At 37.4% G+C, this 25,948-nt stretch overlaps 1 protein-coding gene across 9 annotated transcripts in view; it reads right to left on the bottom strand.

Annotated features, from left to right (window-relative positions):
• ZMYM2 (zinc finger MYM-type containing 2) overlaps window positions 1–25,948 on the bottom strand; it is a 93,829-nt gene that overhangs the window by 2,641 nt on the left and 65,240 nt on the right. For all 9 annotated transcript variants that reach the window (XM_042868481.1, XM_042868489.1, XM_042868487.1 and 6 more), the window contains 13 exons: window positions 21,113–21,285; window positions 15,221–15,386; window positions 14,319–14,353; window positions 12,319–12,448; window positions 12,033–12,148; window positions 11,056–11,227; window positions 9,688–9,795; window positions 7,792–7,886; window positions 6,985–7,153; window positions 5,914–6,065; window positions 2,384–2,498; window positions 1,078–1,329; window positions 549–669 (listed from right to left, as the gene is read on the bottom strand). In XM_042868481.1, coding sequence (XP_042724415.1) covers window positions 549–669; window positions 1,078–1,329; window positions 2,384–2,498; window positions 5,914–6,065; window positions 6,985–7,153; window positions 7,792–7,886; window positions 9,688–9,795; window positions 11,056–11,227; window positions 12,033–12,148; window positions 12,319–12,448; window positions 14,319–14,353; window positions 15,221–15,386; window positions 21,113–21,285 — 1,804 coding nt within the window. The remainder of the gene's footprint in view (window positions 1–548; window positions 670–1,077; window positions 1,330–2,383; window positions 2,499–5,913; window positions 6,066–6,984; window positions 7,154–7,791; window positions 7,887–9,687; window positions 9,796–11,055; window positions 11,228–12,032; window positions 12,149–12,318; window positions 12,449–14,318; window positions 14,354–15,220; window positions 15,387–21,112; window positions 21,286–25,948) is intronic.

The following is a 25,948-nucleotide window of genomic DNA, read 5'->3' as shown; positions in this document are numbered from 1 at the left end:
TACTCTCATGCTGTCTCTTCCATGAATACTGTGGACTTCAGAAATCAACTGTAAGTCATGTTACTTTGGTAAAGCTATCAAGGTCATCTTCCCAGATTGGATAAATATACAGGTGCTGCTTTTCACCCACTTGGGTAAATTTTGGTTTCTTCTGCTCTTACATATGTCAGATTGCCAGATTAGAAGCCAGAATATGATGTTTTATTATATTCTAATAGTTAAACTATATTCAACTCCTTCCTACATTTTGGACAAGCCAGTAATTTTATAGGAACAACCAGTGATGTATTGCTTTCAGCTGTGAATGAGAGGACTTGTGCATTTCAGCTGCAACTGTCTACTGGTTGGCACATGTACTTCAAACAGGTCCTGGTGTTGTCCAGTTACAAGACTGGAGATTTCAGTGCTTTCATTTAAGAGATATTTTTCAGAAGAATTCAATACGTTCCCTTTGCTTGAGAATATTTAATGTGTCATCAAAACACTTCCTTTTTGTCTTCCATAGAACTTCCATAGAACTCTTCCTTTTTACCCTATGTCATACATACCTTTTAGACAGATAGCACTCGAACAGTTTCACAGGGCATCTAGTTGGATCAGATGTGTTTTCAATTTGTTCAAATACAGGTTCATCATCTTCATGTTTCCTTTTCCCAGTAGTAATTTTATCTTTAAGAAGAAAACCAACAACATCTAAGCCATAACAAAGTTATTTCACATTTTTCAGTAAATATCCCAGAGCAGACTGACTAAAATTCAACCTAAGTACTGCAACACAGTCAAGTCATCACATCTACATTTATCTATGCACTGGAAATGTAACCCATAGCCACATCAGAGTCTCAGCGCATAGCATAAGACCAGAGGTCAGCCCTGAAAAAGGTCATCCCCAGAAAGGGATCATTTAATGCAGAGACACTGCGTTCCCAACAGTACGCTCCCATTAAAGACCCAAGAGCCAAGAACTGAACTTCACGCAACAGCAGACCTCTGGCTCCTGGCAAGCTGCCCAGATGTCCCTCAGATGAGTGAAACGCGGATGTTCCTGCAATACTTATTTTGGAACTGTCATAGTACCTTCACTATCAGCTCTGCACAGGGAAGACACCTGATATCGAAGACAAGCTTTGCTTTCCATTGTTAAAGGATTTTTTTTCCACTGTCTGAAAACAGTGCCAAAAGAAAGTCTTAAGTGCTGTTCCACTGTTTTCAGACCAAAATACTTGGTGTTAAAGTAGAACAGAGTATTTAGAAGAGCAACCGGCGAATGTGATCCTAGCTGTTTAATCCTCCATAGATAATCCTCTTCCACTCGAGAGAATATTGATCCTTCAGAAAAAGAAAGTAGAGAAAGCATAACGGATTAGCCTATAATCTGCCCAGATGTAATAATAATAGAGTTTCTGTTTGCTGTAAAATGTAGTAAAATGTTCTTGACAGAAGCCTCTCACAAGCATAATTATATGCCTATAAACCCTCAAAACCACCTGGTAAAGACACTGGAACCCACAGTTTCAGGAAAAAACAGACAATGGGAGATTTGCAATTTCATACATAACATACTTCTTACATGCAATTCCCTCACATTATTACATAAAAGCAAATGTTCAAGGGCCAATCTCTTAGTCCCTTCACAAAAAGCATATTTTTGAGTTCTCTTTATTCTGTTCAGGCAAGGCCTCTGCATAGGTACACCTTCTTTGTTACTGCTCATGGCTATCTCATTGGGAAAGAACTTCCAGGCCATGTGGATGCCCATACACAGAGCCCTCCTAAGCTATACAGATAAAAGACAATGTCAAGTAGAGAGAAGAAGGGCTGGTAAGGAAGAGCCCTCACTGACAAGAAGTTTATGACAGAAATGGAAGAATGGATTCTATTGTTTAGTGCCAAAATGGATCTGCTGGGAAAAATTTTCTAGTATACCGCGCTTCTGTTTTCTCTATTGACAACACTCCTGAGCAAAACATTCCAAGCAGACACTTCTCCCAGTCCAAGTAAGACTTAATATGTAGCTCACCAGTCCAGCATTGGCCTGGCTCATTCCCATTGGAGACTCAGATGTGCAAAAATAAACTCAGCTCAGGCAAAAACAAGTCAAAAACCAGCCATTTCTACTGATTTTCTCTACTTTTGAAGATCAGAAGTCAGTTTCAAATAAACAGGTGGTGGCAAAAGCAACTCTTGCTAAGTGGATTACCAAGGAAAATATTTATATATTTATATATTTATAGGTGCAGTCTTAATTGAACTCTTACATGAAATCTTTATGATGTTTAATCAATTACTACCACAACATATACAATATTTCTATATAGCTACATGCTTAAGAAAATTAAGCTATTAGGAGTTGAAAAACATACATGACCAAAAAGAAAATTACCATCTGGAAGAATGCTTGGTTGCCAACTTCTAAGGATTTTATTTAATTCTTGTTCAAATGTCTGGTAGATTGGATCAATGAATATGTTGTCTTTTCGATTACTTCCATATAAATACTACAGAAAAAAAGTGACAATATTTAAACATCACATTAGAACAAATTCTGTGCTACAGTGTTGTTTTTCAGCACAATCCTACTATAAAAGCAATATTTGAAAATACAGTGAAATCCTGCCACATACTGGAAAAGGTTTTCACTCCAATGCTGTAAATTTCTAACTAGATGTGAATCACAGATTAATTACAATCTAACAATTCTCTCTAAAATATTCTTGTACCCAACACTGTATCAGTGAATGAGGAGTCATTTAAACATACATGTATATATTAATTTATCTTTTCCTACAGCTATGTCACCAAAGAAAAGAAACATATAGCAAGAAACTGCCATTTATACATGAAGTCTGGTCAACGACAAAAGCATCTCCAACAAGTCTGAACAAAAAACCCAATCCCTTGTATTTGTGGTAACGATATCCAGCAGTGCAAGAAAAACAACAGGTTGATGTGAGGCATCTGCCTACTGTGCAGTCTGTTTACCCTCACCTTCCTGACCTTACACAACAACAACAAACTTTCCCGAACCAGGAATTAATGGTGGAGGGCTACAATAGTATTTGATGTTATCCTCTCTGGAGACACTTCTAAGAAATGGAGGATTGGCTTCTTAACATTTCCACTTCAGTGTTATCTCTGAGTGAACAAGCCTGTTAGTGAGCACAATAAAAATGACAGACACAAGAAAACGTGCTCAGTTGTGGAAATGGCATCTATTTCTGTGCACGTACTGGAAATAACATCACACAGCACTCATTTTTACTGAACGGTTCAGCACATCTTGATTTTCCTATCTCTGCACTTCAGTTTTAAAAAAAGGAAAATTAATTAATACATTTCCAAGAAGCTTCCAGCACATCTTCATTGGGATGAGGAGCAGGCAGCACATCTCCCAGCACATTCAAACATCCGACAAGCCCTACTGGCCTGAATTTTCCCAAATCACCCTCGTAATTACTCTCATTATTAAATTATGCACTGTTGTTTCATCAGTATTTTGCTGAGCATACTGAGATATAGATTGAGGGAAGAAGGAAAAGGTGAGCAGCTGAAGAGCCTTCAACTCCCCCTCTCCCAGTGCACCCAGATCAATTTTCTTCCACTGCTGCAGACTTGACAGACCCTCTCCCTCAGTGCCATGTGCAAAAAATCAGCCTGTGCTGGAACAAAGAAGGAAGGCCACGATGCAGCAGGGCTGCCAGGCAGGGTAATGCCTTGCTCTAGAGGAACCCTTTCCACTCAATGCTCCTCTCATAATGCAACAACCTTTATTTTAAGCATGATGTTTTTCAGGAATAGTTCTTTTGGTTTACCAAAACCATTACTGAACGAACTCCGACTGCAAGTAGAATAATTTCAGCTTCAAATGACCCTGAACTGAACATGGCTACTGGCTTCATTCGGGGACTGTTTTGCTGTAAAAAGTTTTTTTCGCGTTTCATTTAAGTAAAGCAATTCTTGTACAAAATCATAAAGACATCTTTGAACTTGAAGGACTCCTGAGCTCTTCCTCTGGGCTCTAAACCATGGCACACGCAGGAGGAAACACCCCAGCTTGAGCCAGGGCTTCACCATTGAGAATGAGTGCAGTCTGATGCAGGAGAGAGCTCTTTTTCAAGTCCACATCTTCCACATTCCATTCCTTTGATTCCTTTGATTTCCTTCTATTTCTTTGACTTACTCATAAGTAAAATATCACTGGTCTTGGCATCATTTGATCTCTGAGCCCCTTTTGAGTCAAACAGAGCCAAAACCCTTCATACAGCAACTGGCAATTTATCCCATTTTCAGGAGTATCTACATGGGGGCTGTCAGATGGTAAGAAGGGGTAGGAAAACAGTGGAAGGCAATGAAGGTTTGTTGCAAAAACTACACCACATTTAGTGTACCACTAGCTTGTTTCAATCTCTTTTGAAAGACATACAATTTGCCCTTAGCACATGCAAGTTGGCTGCAGTCCTTGACAGATCACATGCTTACATGTTTCTGCTCCTCTTGCCTCTGTGAAATACAAACTCATCAGAACAGGGAAAATCTTCCTACCAGCCTGAATGCCAGGGCCACGAGTGGGCCATCAACAGGCAATGAAATGAGGCCAATAACACCACCTGAATTAAATACCAGACACTAAATACAAGCAATATTTAAAATAACATGAGTACAAGTTGTTCCTTTAATGTTTCAGTTGTATGGGTGTGTTAAAGGTCCTTATATTTGCATTGTACCACACACACTGGTTCTGATGAAGTGAAAAATCAAATTTTATGTACCATTAGTTTTCATGATAGACAAAATACACAGTGTCAAAGGCATGAAGACAAAGGTGAAAGGAAAAAAATGCTATTAGTTAAGTTCCATTTTCTAAACACAGAGCTCTCTGTTTATCAGCTCACTAAGACTGTTTTCAGTTCCACAGAAAGGTACAGAGACAGTAGATCATGCGAGTGCAGTGGCAGAAAGCTAGCTGGATTGAAACATGCTTTGTAGCAACACTGACTAAAATGCCAATGGATGCTCACTTCTCATATTTCAACCATGTGGGAAAAATAACAGCTAACTCCTTAATTTTGTATATTCTTAATACAGAAAAGTTATTGGAAGTACTATTTCTTTTCAAAAAGATTTTCATTAAAAGCAGAGCAGAGTAGTTTGTGAACATCTGGCTTTCCACATCCCATGCATTTTTTTGTCTTTTAAATTAAACAAAATTTTCCATTTCTCAGTTCTGAATATGGTTTATTTTATCTATGACTTTCCTTATGTACCAAAAATTAAAACATCCTCTGCTTAAAAGATAAACTAAAGAAAAGCTTTTTAAAATATCTAATGCTACTGCCTTCACATGCATCTAAACTGACTCCCTTTTGCTTTGAAATACGAAAGAATTGCAATTTGATGGAGCTGGGGAATGGAAGGCAACAAATACAGCGCAGTTTCCTACATTCTGGAAAAGAAAACTGTCTGTCTCCTGTTTTCAGTAAAGTAAGACTTTCAAAACAACGCTTTAAATAGCTTGTTTCCACTATCTGCTAAGTAACAGAGTTAGTAAAACCTTTATATCTCATTCCTCATTTCATTCTTCTCTTATGTCAGCAATCAAAATGAAGCACAGCATGGAAAACATCATTACAGACTACAAATGCCTTGCTTTAACCCAATGAGAAGCTTAAAATTGTAACAGCTTATTTACACCAGCTTATATTTCAGTTTTCAAAATGGGCCTGTAAACTCATCTACTATACAGATTTCTACAGTGTGATTTATACAGCAGCCTGAGTTCCAGACCATAGCAATTATATTAACAATATCTCCTAGCCTCCTCTCAAATAAATTCGCATTATCTCCATTCTCCCACTGAAATAGATTAGAGCCAAATCAGCAGCTCCACTTCCCATCTCTACAGCCTCTACTAACCTCCTGAATCCCAAGACACAGATAATAGATGCTGTCAGGTGCATAGTTCTCTCCATTAGGCCTTCGAATTTCATTGACAAAATGGGCCAACCCATAGTTTAACTCAGCTGAAGTATGTGATAATAGATCTTCCTTTAATTTCACAGACTTTGCTGTAAAATAAAGAAAAAATGCTACATTATACAACAGTATTATTACACAGTGGGGGTGGGATGGGGTATTTTTGGACTGGAGTGGGGGAAACTGGTTTGACGTCCTCTACACTAACCAATGAATGAGTTGAAATGTATGTAATAAGTAGTTCAAATGTTAGGTCTGCACTAAAATAAACAAGCCTACCAGAATAAAGTCCAATTAACCAAGCACAGAACCCACTGCAGAACTTGGATTCATGCACAGCTGAGGATGACACAGAGACAGGCAGTAGCCCAAGATACTGAAGTGAACAGAGTGGCAGAGGGAGACCTTCAGGAGAAACACAGCTTCCAAAGATCCAACAGCATAACACAACGGCGCTAAGACACACGTGGGAGCTGAAGGAGAGCAAGAGTAGCAGCAGCCCCTCTTTTTCCCCTCAACATAAATAACTCCACATACAGAGGAGCTCTGCAGAAAGAGTAGCAAACCCCACAGGAGTGGAAGCAGCACTATGCCAGATCTCCAAAGCCACTTAATGCCAGACTCTGATAAAGAACTCTTCATCCTACTAAAAGTAGGGTGCCTCTCCCTCGCAATTTAGAAGCCCAGAAAAAGTGCAAACTCCGAGAAGGGTTAGAATACAAGGAAAATCAGGATGCAAACAAAAAAATATATTAAAATAGTCATGAGGAGTCAGAAGAGCTAGAAAAGCTTTGTCCTGGCTTGCACTAGACATAAAAGTCCCAGTGTGTTGAGTACAGAAAATTCTTTTAGGGAAAAAAAGAGCATGGCAACTCTGTGGTGAAATAATCCTTGTTATTGTGGGAACTAATTTCTAATTTCTACTAGAAATTCCAGCTCAAAATCAGACAAGATCAACAATTCTCACTACCAAATAAAAAAAATGGATGCCAGATTTTTGGAAATACTTACTTGATTTCAGTTCCTCTAATTCTGGAAGCTCTTCGTCTAAATGCCGAGACTTTACCCAGTGCTTCCAAGCATTCACACCATACGTGTATTTGAATGGAAAACTACACTCTGAGTTTTCAGAGCTATCATCATGTGATTGGTACTCTGACACTGCTCTCCTCTTCACTCCCTGCCATTAAAACAAAGTGCTTAATGCAACTTTAAGGCACATTCATTCTTATTACGTTTTAGTATCAGCTTTGTGTCGTACACCAAGAACTCTGTATTTCCTGTTAGTTTTCATTCTAAATGAAAGAATATGGCTTATTTGTTTGCAATGTCTAAAACCAAGATTTTTGACTGAAACTCTGGAGAAATTACAATCAAATGAAAAGGGACTTTTAAAAACATTTTATACAGCAGGTTCTATAGCTCCATTATAAGCTACAGTGACACCAACATTCTGCTATTTCCCTCTGAAATGAAACAGAGTTTTGTTCCGTGTAGAAAGTAGACAACCAGAACTGAGAGCACAGGAAGTAAATAAATTACAGTGGGTAAAACACATGGCAATAGTTCTACCACTGTGTGTCCTCTATAGCAAAAACAGGATCAGAATTTAGAAACTGCACTCCTATTAAAGCCAACAGTTAACTTCAGCAGACACAGGACTTAATTATTTTAAGTATATCAATTTACAACAAGGAAGACTGGAAACCAGGTACTGGTAAGCAACTAAACATTTTAGAGCAATAAGAGAACCAAAAAAACCTGACATATGTTTGCCCACTTAAAATCTGTGACATATTAATAGCTTGATATCATTACCTTCTTTTTTGAACGAGGCCTTGGCTGTTCCTCATATTCTTCTCCAAAAACAGGAGGCAATAAAAACTCATTTTCTGTATCAAGCTCTTCAGTTGCTGAAAATACATTAAAAAAAACAACTTATTTTTAATCTCCTTTTGAATAATACTGGTTTGAAAAAACATTATATCAGAGTGCATTAATGCAGAAGTTCTACACAAAAGCACACACATGAAATGTTGATGACAACTGGATTCTGACAAGAGGGAATAAATGTATTTGTATCTTGAAGGTAAGGCAAAACTATCAGAGTGCTTTTTCTACATATGTTGCAAAGAATGCAGTGCTGAACATCTTAAAAAATCATCTCACATCACTAAGTCAGCATCTCTTCTCCCAGATCCTTATGCAATTATTCCTGCCTGCGCAGGCTTTGATATGAAGATGTTTAAGTTATGGTGAAAATGTAAAGCCATGAATGAAAAAAATACAAAGTAGCTCAATACAAGTACTTTGTTCATGGAACGCCATCACTTTTATTCATTCTTTGTATTCTACACAGCAACTGTTCCTGTTTAAACACGTTGGAGCATCAACTCTTTCAGACGAACTATTCTTAGTCCATATTTACAAAGGCAGAGGCCTAGCCTGTGATAGACGTTACAGTAATGTAGATAAACACATAAATACTATTTTGATATACTGCCATTTAATATTTCAGGTTTAGGATGAAGGACTATTACTTCAGACAACAAAGCAGAAGAGATTTAATTCTGTGAGTTCTAAATTTAATTACTTTACTGAAGATGCTTTACCTCTCACGTAACTATCAAACAATGACTTCACTAAAAACAACACTCTTCTGAAGGTTATTCCAATTTCACCACTTGCTACTCAACACATCGTTGAAAGTACTACCAAGTTTAATCACCAGAAGGAGGAAAACTGGTCCAGATAAAATAGAACACAAATGCAAAGATTTAAGAACTTAATCCCAGACTACACACCGGTCTTTCTTTTGCTATCTAATATCAGAAGCACTTCAACAGAATTATCATACAATCACAGAACAGCTTGGGCTGGGAGAGACCTCAAAGATCATTTAGTAGCTCCTTGCCACAGGAAGGGTTGCCAATCACTACCATCAGGTCAGGTTGCCCAGGGCCCCATCCAACCTGGTCTTGAATACCTCCAGGGATGGGACATCCACAACTTCTCAGCACCTTACCACTCTCTCAGTGAAAAATTTCCCCCTGACATCTAATCTAAACCTGCCCTCCTTTAGTTTAAAATCATTCCCTCTTGTCCTATGCCTATCTAAAAAAATGTTGATTTTCTCCCTGCTTGTAAGCTTCCTTTAAGTACTGGAAGGCCACAATCTATTATAAATTAATGTTGTTTACTATTCCACTTCAACTTCTTCCTTTTTTTTCCCCACTTCTCATGTGCCAAGCCCTGATTACGAAGAGGATTAAAGAATACATATCTTGCTAGTAAACTTCCTCAGAGCAATGTCAATCCTTTCTCCTAACCCCAAGAGACAACATTCAAATTAGTTATGCAGCAAACTGAGCAACTCGGTCTGAGCAAGTAGTGTGGTTATCTACAGCACAAGGAGACTTTCAACAGCAGATACAGAAGCTAGCCAGGGAAGGTATGAGTTATCCACCTAAGAGAAGCTATGTCAAGGGAGGTTCTAACCATACCTGAGAATTTTTTTGGACCTCAGATTGGTTAGGATACAATGAAAGGTAATGAAGACTATTTGCCTGCATTATGTCAAGAGCAGTAGAAACAGCCAAGAAGGGTTTCAAAGTAGGGATTTTCATATTTTCAAATATTATCTTTTTCAAATACGTCACATAATGTCTATTTCATAATATTTCACAATGTTTATTAAAATGATAGAAAAAATACCTCTTGGAAAGTCTATTTCAATATCGAGGTCAGGTTCATATGGAACATCTGGCAAGCTTGTCTGTGCCTCCGTTTCTGAATTTAGTAGATTGGGCTCAGCTATCACACCTGTAAATAAAATTAAATTAAATTTAAAAGGAAAAATTCTTGTACTTCAAATAATGCAGATACAGAGAATTTGATCTTAGTGGTTCTAAAACTGCTTTTTCTGCTCATCACCATCCTTGTTTTTGTTTTCAGGATATCAGATTTACTTCTTCAACCTGATTTCCTTAAACAAAAAAGATACTAGCTCATCTCTCCTTCACTAAGATGAATTTCAGCGTACAGAAAATCAAATACCAAATAATCTGAAACACATCAACCAATCACAGAATACAAATTAGCTTGAAAAACATAGCTATTTTTCCACATGATTTTGCCAGCAACAGAATGGACTTTTAAGTCTGTGAAACAGATCCTACAAAAGCAAACACGGAAGGCAGGCTGATGGAAAACAAAAGCGTGACCTCTTTACAACTTCTGGCAAGGACAGATTTCCTCAATTCTCTGAAAAAAGCAGGCATACAACTACTTTGACAATGCTGACAAGCAGAGTTGGGAAAGAGGGACAAAGAGATGTGTGCACTGCAAAAGCAGTATTATAGGATATGCAGGGTTTGTTGTTTTTTTTTTTTAACATTGACTGTAAAATTGTCCCAGAGACAGTTCTCTCTTTTTAGGTGAGCTTCTAAAATTAGAAAACCATTCCAACATCACAACCTCAATGATGTATCAGCTGATGTATTACTATCTTAAAGGGAATGACAAACGAAGACGAGGATTAATAAAGAGCCAGAGCAGCACTAGGTAATCTGGTTTTGTTGACCACAGTTCCACTTGTGAAATACATATTCCTCTAAGTTTTAGCAGCCCATGTGCAAACCAAAATGTGCCTGATAAAGTATTACCACAAAGAGACTAGGTCCCTGTTGTGTTCAGAGAAAGCTGTGTTCACACTTCTAAGACTCAGTATGGAAAACACTTCCCCTAACCTTTTGACTGTGCTTCTGGAAGGAAGAGTGGTCTGGCTATGGCTTGTTTTGAGTTACACTGAGGAGAAAATGTGTGACAAGCAAGAAGTACGTTGCTGTTTTAAAAAAAAAAGCTATGGGTACAGCACATCTGAGTCACACAGCAGACTTTCTGTATTTTAACTTTGCTAAAATGCTCTAAAACCACATAAACAATTAGGATTTCAACTTAATATAAGAGTTCAGTAATAGCATTGTTGTACAGAAAGAATCTTCCCTAACATCAGAAAGTACTTCTTCCTATTCACACACATCCCAGCACTCCAAAGAGCCAAAGACATGGTAACTAACTCACTGGCCACATCAGAAACTTCTGCTTTTCCCTCATGTTCAGGCACCATCCCTGACAAGGTCAGTAGCTCTGTCTCCAGAGGATTTGAGGGAACTTTCCCCCTCAGGTCTTCTATTGCTGCAAAGATTTTCTCAGTGCTGTCCAGAGTAGTGGGCAAGAAAATGGGAACTGGCACCTGTGTAGACACAGAGGAGAGAGAATTAGAAAAGAAATAATAGCTGCAACAAAGAGTCAACTGCAATCAATATAAGAACAGTAACTCTACACTCCTGTTTTAGAAGAGGGTTAAAACAAACTAACAACAAATCACTTCACTGTGAACTCAAAGAACTGATGACAGGTTAAATGATTCAAACTGGAAGAGAGAGCAGTAAAAGACATATAAGAAATACAACAAAATAAAGTGCGCACAGTAAAAGCAAAAAGGATTTTGGAGCTCTCCACCTCGATGTGACTGCAACACCAGACTAACAATCTGGACAAATCAACATCCTGTTCTAGACTTGTTTATGTAATATGGAACTTTAGGAATTTAGGGTTTCTTTCTACTGTTTGGATAAGATTTGGTATGTAAATGATAAAAAAAATCAACTTAAGAGTTATTTTCTCAGCGCAAGATTCTTTTCCTATTTTTCTTCCTTTATCCTGCTCTGCCAACCCCCAACAGTTTATCCATTACAAACAAGAACGAACCTTCTTGTTTAATGCTTATACAGAAAACAAAAACATCACCCAGAATTTTCCCAAACAAGTTCAGCAGCAGGAGATTTTTACACTCAAAGAAGGTAGAGGATAGATCCTAAAGAGCAATCAGGAAATTATGTGCCACTGGCAGATTTCTGATTCTAATTCAATAAGCAGTGCAGTGGTATCCTTGCAGTTGTTCAGATGGAGAAGGAGAACAGTCAGCAATACAAAACAGTCCCTTGCATGCATGTGAATGGTCACCAGCATAAACATAGGGCTGAAGTCTCACTTACAGGAACAGGAATGGAAGTAGGAACAGGAACAGTTTGGCTATACATGTTCATAGGCACCGGGACGTAGATGGGTACAGGAATAGGCACTGGGACATACTCTTTTTTCCAATCATCTTCTATTAAAAGAAAAAAGAAAAAGGTAAATACTACAAAAACTTAGGTGTATTTTACACCTGCAGGTTAGGTGAAAAAAAATCACTTATTTGCAATATCTTTCAATAAAATAACAGTTAGAAAGATGCCTGCAATGATGAAATCGGTGGTTCGAGCACAATTCAGGACTTACCTGTCTGACAGGATTTTGTCTGCATATGAGGTTTACAAAATGTGGCTTTCGTCATTGTCAAAGGCTTGCACAGAACAGCCTTGTTCTTCATCTCCCTGTTAGGGGTGGGGGAAGGCGGTGGTGCTGACCCCTGCACATAAGCAAATAAGAGAACACGTTGTTGTTGCACTACGCTGATTTCAACACAAAAGTATTTTAATTTAATATATCAGTTGACACTCTCCATGCACAAGATACTAAAGAGAAAGCTCACAGCACTCAGCAGCACTATGTTTCTTTCTTTAATTGCAAGCTATTCTGCATTCTAGCAATGAGCTGCCACTACCAGCAGTGTCATATGGTTGTGTTTTGCTTAGTCTAGACTAGCATTTCAATTCCCAGCATTCCAATTCACAACCTCTGCCACTTTTTTTTTTTTTAATTCCTTGTCTACATGAAAGTACAACTTAAACTATTTTATAAGTTAATAATAACTTTAGCTGCAAAAATAATTCACTATAAATAGCAAAACAAACTTTTGGCTCAAGGTCTGATTTCCTTAGGTAGGCCACAATCCAAAATCACCTACCAAAAAAACCCAGTATTTCTAAATAAAACACTGCTACACTCTTTACTACCCAAAGGACGAACGGTGAGCTCCCCCTGCTGCCTCCACAACAGCATCAACATATTTGGAAACAGCACATAACGCTCAAATGGTGTTCTTACAGTCAACAGGCAAAAATATGTTGCTCCAAATACATTTTTTGACCACCAGTACCAAGCCTGCCACTTTTATTTGATCATACACATTAAGACTAGCCTCACATGTTCTCACACGGAAAGAACGTGAAGTCACAAGAATGGCAGGCAGCACACCTTCTTAACTGTGAACAAATCACTGAATCACAAATAGTTTTTATCTGATGGTCCATTATTTTTTTTAAGATATTAATTTCATTGGAAGGTATTAAATCTGAAATACTTTTTTAACATGATGGTTTAACATGCTATTAAATATGTCTTCAGTTACCCAAGCGATCTTATTTTGTGTTTTTCATTAACAATTATAAAATGCCACCAAAATACTTTCACTTAAGTCTAAGATTTAGCTTACAGCCTGTTTTCAGGTGAGAAATTTTTCCACTGAGAAGTAGCAGCTATTGAGATCTTCTGCGTGAGAAAACAAAGCCAAGTTTTAACAAAATACACTAAGCTTAATGTTCAAAGTTATTACTAATAATGAGATTAGGAAGAAATTCTTTACTGTAAGGTGTGGTGATGCACTGGAACAGGTTGCCCAGTGAGGTTGTGAATTCCCCTCCCAAGAGGCATTCAAGGCCAGGCTGGATGGGGCTGAGAGCAACCTGATCTACGGGGAGGTGTCCCTGCCTATAGCAGGGGTTGGAACCAGATGATCTTAAAGGTCCCTTCCAACTGAAACCATTCTATAATTCTGTGTTTATGACAAGCTGACAAAAACTGATGGACTCGAAGGCTGCTGCTCCACTTAGCCCTCCTCCTGCAAGGAGCTCACACTTCCCCTCCCTGCCACCAATCCGACCCTGTGCACCTGTACCTAACCATTCTGCTCTCTAGAACTATAGTTTAAGAACTGAAGCTTTGTTTTCATCCTTTCAAAGCTGCATCACAACCTTTATATTCCAACTGGCCAAGGAAATTCTCTTCCCTTTCTACACTCAATAAGCACATCTCATCAGTCTAAAGAAAGGAAGTACACACATGGTTTGTGAACCAGCTTCTAAGCAATGTGTTCATGTGGACAGACAAAATACATGGCTGCTGATTCCTTTCTCCAAAAGATGTTGAAAAGAACATATGAACATTTAAAAAGTTAATTTCAGCTATTGATGTAACAAAGACTAACAAAGCCCAGTTATCAGTATCATTTTAAAATACTAATTTGTGGCATTTTCAATAGCATCACTTGAAGCCATCAGCACCTCCATTTCAAATGCATCTAATTAGCTTAAATACACATAGAATATAGATGTACTTACTGTTATTTTTGTTCGGGGAGTTTGACAGCCCTGATCTAAAAATGCAAGAAAACATTTTTTAGATTTCTTCTCCCTCTTTCAGTATCAGAACAAATACCAACATGTATCACTGGAGTACCATTAATTGAACAGTGCTGCTCAGCACTGTATGGCAGGTGAGGACTGAACTTAACACTTCGCACTCAGGCATACTTCTCACTACTCCAGCATTTATCCTTACACAAAGCCAAAAGTCTAATCAATGCTACAGTCAGCTGCTAGCAAAACTTGATTCAGAAAGCAAATTCTAAAATAATCAAATATGAAAACAGCCATACAAATAAGCCGTGATAACCAAATGAGAAGTTGATTTACTTGCATGCTGACATGCTATTTAGATTCCATATAAACACACATTCTGCTCCCACCAGAAAACTAAAGGCACCTATTGCCAACAAAACAAAAAAGCAACACATCGCCCATGCCTGGACACTTTCATTTTGTTTTGTTTATAATTGCATTTATTTCCTTTTAATTCCAGGTGTGTATATCTACTATTCGTGACCAAAATATGCTTCGAAGAGAAATGTTCCCACAGAGCAACTAATAACAAACTGGAACACAATAAGAGTGGAAAACACTTGGCATTCCCATGACCAGAATGATGCATAACCTAAAGAGGTTTGCTTTTTATAAAAAGTCATTATAAAAGAGTTCAATTGCAGACAACATCTCAACTCTCAAAAGAGCAACAAAATAAAGGTTAAGAAATACAGAGCAGATCAGTAAGTTATGCCTTATGATCACATAAAAAAGGCGGTCTCTAATGCAAGCAAGTTTGTTACATCAAATAAATAACTTTTCAATCTTTGGTTTAAAACACATATTTTGTTTCCATTGAGCAGCCACAAGGCAGCACTTACCATATTGTAAGTTCTCTGGTCCTTTCTGGGTTGCCAGATTTGGTTCATTTTGCTGACAGTAGAAACGGAGCAAACAGTGCTGATCACAAAAGTGTTTCATTTCTCCACGCCACTGCACTTTCTCTCTGAGAGTTCCTTGTGACTTACAACAGTCACACCGTGCAGCCTTAATGCAAACAAAAAAAAAAAAAAAAGAAGATTTGGACATTTTAAAAAAAGACTTGTAAAAGAAAACACATTTACTTTTTGAAAGCTCATGTTTTTAGAAGTACTAAAGCACTGTTACTGCTACACAGTTAGCTCTCACTTGTGTAGGCCCACAATATTTACACGACCCTCCAACCTGTGTAGACCAACACACTCGTCACTTCACTTTCAACTGTTCCCTGGGACTTAATGCCTAGAGTGAGTATGCTGGTTCCACTTACACATTAACTCCTTAAAAACCGTTCATTTCTATACGTTCAGAAGAAAAGTAAAAATTGTACATGCTTGCTTTCATTAATTCCACTGAAACATTCTGCAAACTGAGATCCCTCACAACTTGCTTGAACCCATGACACATGCTGTCTGTCCCTTACCCCCCCAGAGTTTTGTGGCATTTTTTTGTTGTTCTGTTTATGACTTAAACATAGGATAGGACTAGAGGACTAGGACTAAATAAGACTAGAGGGAATGGCCTCAAGTTGCTCCAGGGGAGATTCAGGCTGGACGTTAGGAAATACTACTTTTCCAAAACTGTGTTTGTCTGCATTCCTAACTAAATATTGAAGAAATGCATGCTGCACCAGCCTGGAGGATAACTTCATGAGGTATCACTAATAAAGACGTTCTCCTATTTAACTGGTTCCACTGAATTCAATCAGTCATGATATAATCTATCTGAACAGCACTAGCCCCATCATCAGATCTTCAACAAGAAAGGTTTGTTTGCAATTATTCCTCCCCTTCGTATTTGCTTTCAATCTCCATCCCAAAGTGATCTTTAAAACTAAGTGGAAAAAAATAAATGCTTTATGGATGCTTAGGAATCCAAAATAATTCAATCTAATTGTATAGCCAGGAGAGGAAGAGAGAAATTATGATCGTATGCAACACAAAACATTAGTATGTTAAACCATAGACAACACTGGAGTTAGGCACATGGTTCTGATGGCTAAAAAAGTGGTCTAACTGTAGTTCTCTCAACTCCAAATGAGTACCAACAGGCCAAGAGCTTCACATTTAAAAACTAATTAAATCTGAATTCCTTCTCTGTACTTGACCAGTTCAGCCCCATTTTCTGGCAGTGCGGGAAATTCAGGTCTCAATTGTCATTTTCAAATATTTAAAATGAAAAATGAGAGACTTGTTTCTAACAGTATAAGAAGATTCAAGTATATTTTATATATATATATATATATATAATACTTCTTAACACATGTTTATTTGAAGGAAATACGTATGTTTTAATCTGTCTGGCAGCAATTCAAACAAATAAAGCAATAAAAGGCGCCTCTGGAAGGGGACGTGGCACTTTTCCCTTTCTGTGGTGCAGGCACCAGCAGTAGTGCTCATGCACCTACTTGGTACAAGGTCAGAGACCTGCAACACCCCATTCCTCCCTCATTTTGTTACATTTGTCACCTCGACTTTCTGCTGATGCTGAGCCGCAGAATTCTGCAGCATAAGTTGTTCTCAGAAGGACAAAAGAGCAAGTAAACTGCACTCATGGAAGTGAGAGTGTAAAGTGTTGCCAGAATATCCTAGGTTTATCAATTAGGGAAATGAATTTGCACCTTTTGTGCAAATGCAACTTTGTAAAGCCACCAAAAAGCTGAAATACTGGTGGGGAAAAAATAAAATCATATAATTTTCTGTTTTTTTTTTTTTTTTTTTTTTTTTTTAAATTTAATATTTCAAGCCCATCAAACAGTGATCATTAAGAATGACTGCTGACCCACATATGGAAAAGTCCACTTATCCTGAACTGCTGCACACAGCTTCACTCACAAAGCACCACTTCTCTGTTCTCTCTGTCCTATGAATTAAAAAAGGTGCTAAATAATGTAAAATGCAGGAACTACTTGTAGCTTGTAGCTACTAATGGTTTTCTTCCCCTCCTTTTTTTGCTCTTTCATTCAAGTTTTTGAATAAGCCAATTACTGTCTCTCCTTGGCTGCAACCATGGTATTTAGCTTCAACATGGCAAATCACCATTCCTTAGCAAGCCCAATATTCCTCAGTGAGGATATTTTAGTTCTCATCTTTAATTCTAAATATTTACATAATGATTTCTGTAGTCAATATTATGAACTTCTCCGTGCACTGAAGTTTCCTATACTACTTGCTTACTCTGACAACTTCTTTGACTACAAAATTACTGAAAGGAAAACTGAATTCAGGCTGTTCTGCTTTCTTCCTTCCTCATCCTTTCTATTTCTTTTCATTTAGAACACCGACAACTATACGTGAATTGAAACTCCCAAAATGCCTGCTTTCAAGTCCTTCTTTCTGTGCTCTATCCACACTTAACTCCTTCTCCACTTATGTCTGGTTTTTGGTCCAATTCTTTCCCCAGATCTGACTTCAACAAGTTCAAATTACCAGCACCAATCTAAAAATGTATAAATCAAAACTGTTTGCCCCAAAGTCGGTTCAAAATCTAACTTCTTACATGTAGAGCTCTTTTATTCTTCAGTGCCCCATTCCCAAGGTTCTCGAGTGATATGGACTGACACTCATTTGACATTATCTAATTAGCTAAGAAGCTGTCTATTTTGAGCTACTTTGGTTCAATGGACATTAAGCAAGAAGCAAGAGGAGTTTCCAGAGAGTGACTGACTATAAGAGAAAGAGATCAAGTGATCTAAAAGTGTACCTCATTGAAATTGAGATGCCTAACTATACAACAGCTTCATTTGGACAGGAGAAATTCCACAAGGTTGCCTTGTTGCCCTTACCATTCAGATTAATACCAGCTGTAGTATTTCAAATCTTACAATGGTTGCCAATTATGGTATCTACAGCTCACTAGCTATAATAATTTTGCTTGTGCCTCAGACAGCGGCTCCCCACTTTCACATTAGTCTCAGGTATAGACATCTGACCTCTACTGAATGTGCAATTATTACCAAACACGTTCAAGTCCAATCTCTATTCCACTGTAGACCCAAATGATCTACATTTGCATTTCAGCTGTGGTACTTTCAGCAAAACTTCACAACATAAATTACAAGAAACAGACTTCTGCACTTCTCTGCATACAGAATATTCTTTTTCAAGATACTTTCAGTTCTCTAGTATGAGAAACAACAAATGACCAATATCATCATCAAACAGGCTAAAATATTTATACTGACATCTGAAAGAATGACAGAAATTATCATCCTAACCACAGCATGCAATTTGAGTTGACAAAGAGAATCTCTCATAACAATGGGAGCTAACTCAGGACACCAGAAGTTTTAATTCTATTCTTAGAAGTGCACTGTATGCCATACTACAGAAACTTCCTCAGAATTTGGCACCAACTGAAAATTTCAGCTGTCATTCACCGGACGGTGATGGCTGAACTCTTCTTCAACATTTCAGTCACTCAATATTAAGTTTGAAGATTACTTCTAGATAAGTCTGATGCGCTTCTACCACTGATAACTTTTTCTCGCCTTCTGTGATGAGAACTTTGGTGCTTGGGGAAGCTCTCGCATAACTAATTAAATATTTTCAAATGTTAAGATGTTTTCCAGATAATTATGTGAGAAAAATGTGTCCATGAAAAAAAAGTAGACAAAGAAGATGGAGACAAACACTTGTTTAATGAACACAGTGCTGATGTTAAAATATTACTAGGCTATTACTACTTATTTCTCTTCACGTACACATTTATTGCAACTCCAAAATAACACCAGACATCGCATAAATGAGACAAAGCTCATACACAGATATCTATTCTTTTAAGAAGTTAACAGACAGAACAGCAAATGAAGTATAAGCTGAAGGAGGGATTCATATCTCATCTGTCTTCCTGTATTTTAATCATTATTTATTTATGGCTAGGCAAGAATGTTCACTAACCATGCACTGGAACATCAACACGTCTGGAGTGACTGTTATAAAAGAGGTGAAAATTACCCACAAGAATGTAAAGGAAAAAAGGACAATTCTAGCAAAATACACATACCAAAGCCTATTACAGGTCTTCTTTGTGTAGTAAATTCCAAACTCTTATAATCAGAACTGAATTAGGCAAAGACTAAGAAGTATTTGAAAAAATAAAAATAAAAACATTAATCAACAGTTCCACTAGCAAGCACAAAAACACGTAACACTTCAGTATACTCTAGAGTACCAAAAGTTAATAGTGCTTAAATTACCTTTCCAGGGCATGTCTGATTTTCCTGTACCAAAGTACCAACAGCATTTCTAAAGCACACTTTTATGGGCCAATTAAATTACTGCTTTATCCCACAGATCTGAAGAATAATTTGAAGTGTTTTCAAAAATCTGAATCACAGTACAAACTTCCATATAAGTTTACAGCATATGAAACTAGTTGGGTACACTCAACCCCCAGACTATTAGTTGTTGAATCCCTAAGAGATCTCTAAAGCATACAACAGCTTTATTAGATTCTCTACTAGAAGGCACTTTTTACGCAGGGATAAATTTTACCCCAAACCTCCAGTTTTAAGGCATACTGATAAAGTATTATTGCATGGAATGACATTTTAGTACATCTAAGAACTTTGCAGCCAAAGTTTTCACCCTGTTTTTGCACGTGAGAGAGAAGATTCTGGTCTTCAGTTGTTTTCTTTCATGAATTTCTACAAGGATGCTATGTATGTAACTCAAAATGAAGACTTGACAATGTTGGGTGGTAACACTTGTGGAACATGCCATTCACCCAGAATCACAGAATTGTAGGGGTTGGAAGGGACCTTTAGAGATCATCGAGACCAAAAGTATCAGATATGTCTTCAGACTCGGTTCTGTTATGGTAGGTAGATCATCTTGAATTACAGGACTAGAATCTGGCCCTCTAACATTTCTAGCTTTTTACTGCCTTTCAGGCTGTGCCAAGAGTCTTGGTAAGGTGACGAATTTTGTATTGTTTCTTTTTGCTATCGCATCCACAAATATTGTTCTTGGCTTGATATTATCAGTGTAGGTTTCCAGGATGTTCACACCAGAGATCAAATATTTTATCCACGTTTCTAATCACAAGTTAAATCCAGTCCAATCTCACCCACTTTCTTTCAAAAAATAAAACAGAACACTACTTAATGTGAATTCTTTGCTGATTGTGCTTCACAAGGTAATTACACTTCCAGAGATATAGAAATAGGTGCCATCACATTTGACTTAAACTTTTATTAGAAATCCATTTGGCCTTGCTTTTCCCCTTGCCATCATTTCCACTGTGAAATAATGAAAAATCAAAGGCCCTGCAGTTCATACTGTGGGAGAAAGGAAAAGGCAAAAATGGAAGCAAAAACAGGAAGACGAAGAACCGCCAACCTAGTTTATCATCACTCAACTCAAGGTATCATCCAGCTGCTACTAACAGTGTTTTCAACATTCTGAATACACATTTAAGTAACTTTGACAAGAAAAATATGGTATCGTTTGAGGGGGAAAAATTGTGACTATAAAGTACATGGTAGGCTTTTTTCTGTACAAGACTTCCTTGCCAAATGAATCAATAAATCAGATGGTAGAAACTCTGCTCTAAGTTCTAACAAAACTCATATGATGAAATTAATACATCTGCTTTTTGTGTAGCAAATGCTTTGCTGAAGTAAGCCATACTTGCTGCACAAGCCTTGAGATATCCTCACATGTGCATATTTGATTTTTTTATTTTTATTTTTTAAACTTCGGAGCTCTTTTCAAAAATTCTGAGTTACTTGCCTTGTAGTACCAGTCCTGAAATTTTTTACAGCACTCTTCACTGCAGAAATCTCTCACTACACCATCAAGTTCCTTAGTTGCTCCCTTTTTGCACAGCTGTGAGCAGTAATTACAAGTAACACATCTCAGTCCTAACCGTCTTGCAAAGTCTTGTTTATATAGCAGCTTGCAGCCTGAAAACAGATTTTAAACATTAGGAACAAAGTAATTTTTACAGAGAGATATCACAGTTAAGAGTTAAATATTGAAAACAACAGCTAACAATTGGGGCTTCAGAAAAATTCAGGTTGCATAATACACTGTATTTCGAGACATTTTTACCTGAACATCTTTCCTGCACAACTCTGGTTTCATGTGATATCTGCATCTCTCACAAAACACTATGCTTGAATCTATGCTTATCAAATTCCTGAATAAACAGTCAGAAAAATTACATAATTTGTTTTTCAGACAGACCCCTGAAGAAACATTGTCTTGGAATGAAACTGTTCAGTTACATATTCTCAGAATGCTGCATATCCAGACAATGACAAGCAGAAATTGTAAGCTAGGCAGCACTATGCACTAAAACAATTCCTATCTTCAATATCTTATTTCTATTAATACTTTCATTCATGTTAGCACAACAAACCACTTTGACAACTCCTTCGTTTTTCAGAACACAAGATGATGATGTAAGAACTGAAGAGTTTCCTAAAAAAAAAAAAAAAGCAACTAGAAAGTAAACTATTACAAGTTCTGAGACTGTTAAGCTCTAAGTTTACAAATTCAATTCATGTAAGACCTGTATTCAATGCATCTTACTTTTTGTGCTCACATTAGGGTTGGTTTTTCTTATCTGCATTTGCTATGAAGTCGTAACTCCAAGGTCATCATAATGAGAGCGGTGCTCTTCAATAATCTGATCCTCTCTCAAGCAGATTGGAAAAGACATTCTAAAGTACTAAATGCATTAAAAGATGAATACCACAGCTATTACATAGCCTATTTGAGAACATAATGTATTTAAGCTAACTCAAATCTAGTGTCTGTTCAAGTTGACGCTTAAATCTCCATAACTGTGCTAACGCACAATTGTCCATGCATTTCTACAATTGTGCTTTTTTTTTTTTGGCACAGGAGAACACTAAGAGAATATGAAGCAACTGTCTATATTAGACACTGGAGGGACAAGATAACAACTACACAGATTACTAATCTAAGGTACTTCCCCTGTTTTTATGATCTCCCAAACATCAGAGTACCACTGAGACCAGAACTCAAGTCTTCCATGTACTTGCTCTGCTGAGGTATGCTGTCTACCACATGCAGACTTCCGTACTTCTGCTAAATAAGGAAATCCAATAAGTAACATGTACTTCCTCTGGTATACAGAATATGGAAATACTGTTTGAAATACTATTCAGTAACTTCAATTATCTGCCTTGTGCTGTTGTCTATTAGGGAAGAATTTGGTGTTCTGAATTTCATTGAATCAGATACCAATTTTAAAATCACTAAAAATGTGTATGCAGGTGGAAACTGCTGCAGACAGCATTTTTCAAAGCAAAAGGTTACTGAGGAATTTTAACTTGCAACGCTACAAATTCTGCTAAAAAATTAAATTTGCTAGCAATGTCAAAGCAATAGAATTACAGAATACACTGTACATAATAACTGTGTTTTCAGTTGATTTTTTAAAGTTATAACTCAGATCCCATAACAACAGAACAAAGAATATAATTAACACACAGTAAGCAGTGCAGAAGTCAAGAGCCAAAACAAGCAATCATCCTTCCAGTGTAACTAATCTGAAAGTTAAATACACTGCTCTGAAGGAAAAAGTAATCCTGAAGGTTACCAGCATGTGCAAGCAATGACTTCAAAGTACTGGTTAAAACACAGAAAATTTCTTGCTAGTATCTCTTCTGGTCGTACTTCTCACTACTGTATGAGGCATCAGAGTCTTACCCCTTTTTTTTTTGTCACAGAGACAGCTCAGCACCACTTCTCTTCAGCTGGGCCTTCCAAGTGCCATTCATTGTAGCATCCACTTTTTAAGATTAAAGCTAGCAAAAGTACTCTACCACCAATCAGGTACACTAGCTGACTATATAGCCTGCAAAATGGATAAAATTTACATTTTTCTTGGCTGCTAAATTATGGAGAGTAAAACTGAAGACGACACCGCTGTTACACTAAAGGAAAAAAGAAAATCAGGAAAGAAATTGTCCATTCTGCAGTCAAGCATCTTCATGACCGATAAAAAATCATGAGTAGTGAAAACTAAGTAGGGAGGGACAAAAGTTCTAAATTCAACCCTCAAGAATAAAACCCTGAAAAACTTTATTTTTAAATAACTGACTGCAGGACTTCTTGACAAAGGATGCCTCTACGAAGGATAGAAAATCCATCTTCATAAAACTTCAGATGTTGATAGAAGACCGTTACATCTCTGAACATTTCTACCATGGAAACATAGGCTTGTCTTTCTTCATCATCATGAGCAAAATTCTTCAGAAAATTCAGTGATTTTTTTTTTTGTTAACGTCTTTGTAATACTTAACATAATCCACTTATCAGGGAACTTCTGGTTGCTTCAAGCTCTCGTCGATTCCGACAAAGGGAAAACAAAATGCCTTTTTATAGCAATATATAAGCTCTTTCTTATAGGATATACTTTAATTAGGCCCTTGGTATTCTGTGCATAACTAGAATGTAACTTTTTATCTTAAGGTTTTGGTTCTGATTCGATTGTTAATATTTTCCTTGAATTATGGAAAAAAGTGCTCTCTTTTGGCAAAACAGGCTGAGTTCATTTAACAACTTAATCTTCACAGTGAACAACAAAATCCCAAATTAACAGAGCAGTAGCACCCACGCTACCTTTGAAGATGTGGCCAAGAAGTGGGCCTTAACTGACAGAACATTATAGATGAGAAAACAAAAGATACGAGTTGTCTGATATGTCCAGTATCAACACCAGAATCATACAGGTTTGGCCAACATTCCTGTCCTTGGAACTTGAGGTTCATGAATAAGCATTGCTTAATACAGCTGCCAGCCTCATCATTCTGAATGAAAAGGTGCATGTAAATTCTAAACCGTTCAGGATTTCTGCTGTAACACCAGGTACACCAGTTCAAACGCGACGAGGTGGAAGCCTCTAGAGCCGTCAGTGATTCTAAGAGATTAGCTCTTAGTCATTTTAAGGAAAAATTATGTGCAGGTCATTTGATTACAGCTATACAGGTAATTGATTATATTCTTCATCAAGGTTTTAACATAGGACCTAACCTGACACCAATACTCTATGAGAAATCACTTAAACAGCTTTTTATGATGTCTCTCCAACTCAAAATTTCAACCAGAAATGCAAGAAGTTGCTAGTGCCTGCTAAATCAACATAAAATCATGGCTGCCAAACAAAATCCAGATCCAAATCCATCCTTTATTTAAACTCTAGACTTCAGTTTTCCACATCCAACTGGAAGGAGAATTAAGCATCTGAGCATGTACACCGCAGCTTACTGGCAGGATGATACAGTAGTTCTTCCAAGCCTTCACCTCAGACAAGCTAAATGTCAACAGAGCTTCCTCAGATCTTTCAGATCCAGCCCTACAGAGTTATTCACTGCAGAGACATGCTTCACTTGCCTGCCTGCAGACTAACACAAGCAAGCTACCAGGGACCTGGTCCGATTTTGCCAGTGGCAGCTACTTGAATTACTGCAAGTTCAGTACACCCACACATCAAGAAGCTGTGAAACAGAATTACTTCCAGAGTCTCCACCAGCCCCTTATTATCTCAAAGAATAACATCTTTTTATACAGTGTAAATGTTCCAGCCTAACAGTAAATAGTATTTTTTTTTTTTTTTACCATGCAAAGGCTGTACTTAGATTACCTCTCTCTTCCTTCAAGCAACATAGCAGACTCACTGTTCTCTCCAAGAACTTCAACTGTTATCCATGACCACTTCATCTAGTAATGAATAGCAACAAGCCTGCAATACCAGAAGCGAGGCCTCTGAAGCTGTGTTCCATCCATTATGCTGCCTTCCTCTGCCCCCTTCCTCTTTACTGATTTGTGTTCAATAGTCATCTTTTCCACACTCTTGTTTCTATCACCCCTAGTCTCTGACTTCACAATAACATCGCTATCCTTTTGAAAAGAGATGCAAAGCATCCAGCCTTGGTCTTGCTGGAATTACCATTAAAATAGACTCCATTCTGTCTGTGTAACAGGGAGGTTGTGAATCCTGCTTCCTTCCATGTCTTCTGCTGAAGAACCTTTTATTACTTTACCTTGCAAATACAGCTCACTTTCTACATATTCTAAAGGCTCATCCTAGTCAATATTTCAGATCTTAAGTTCTTTTCTTTCTCCTCCCTCCTACCCCCAATTCAGTTACTCAGTTCCTGCTTGTTCTTAAAGCTTTCTAAATTTATTATTCTCTCAGGTTAACAAGAAGCATATTTATCAGCTTTCCTCCTCTTGTGCTTGTAACTTCAGCACTTTCAGTTGCCATCATCCCATATTTGCAATAGTCAATGTTGTCATTGTGTAAAGAATTGTTTGAAACCTCTGCAAAGACATAACAGAGGAAATAATACTGAAGAAAGCAAATCTAATGAAGACTTGTCAAACAACAGATAAGGTTTCACTTTTATATTATTACGATGTTAGAAATTAGCCCTACATGAACTAAAAAATTCAGCATAACGTGTACTCAAAATTCAAACACTATCAGTGTTCTTCTACAGATAGACAGAAGATAAACATAATAACCTCCTCTTTAGTGCATCTCTAGCACTCAACATTTTCAGCTGTAGGAATACTGTGAGAAGTATCAAA

This window comes from Lagopus leucura, unplaced genomic scaffold (assembly GCF_019238085.1).
Source record: "Lagopus leucura isolate 7727_CA_CO unplaced genomic scaffold, USGS_WTPT01 Super-Scaffold_100001, whole genome shotgun sequence".
NCBI lineage: Eukaryota > Metazoa > Chordata > Aves > Galliformes > Phasianidae > Lagopus > Lagopus leucura.
The sequence above is the reverse complement of the archived record's forward strand: the minus strand, read 5'-3'. Positions and strand labels throughout refer to the sequence as shown.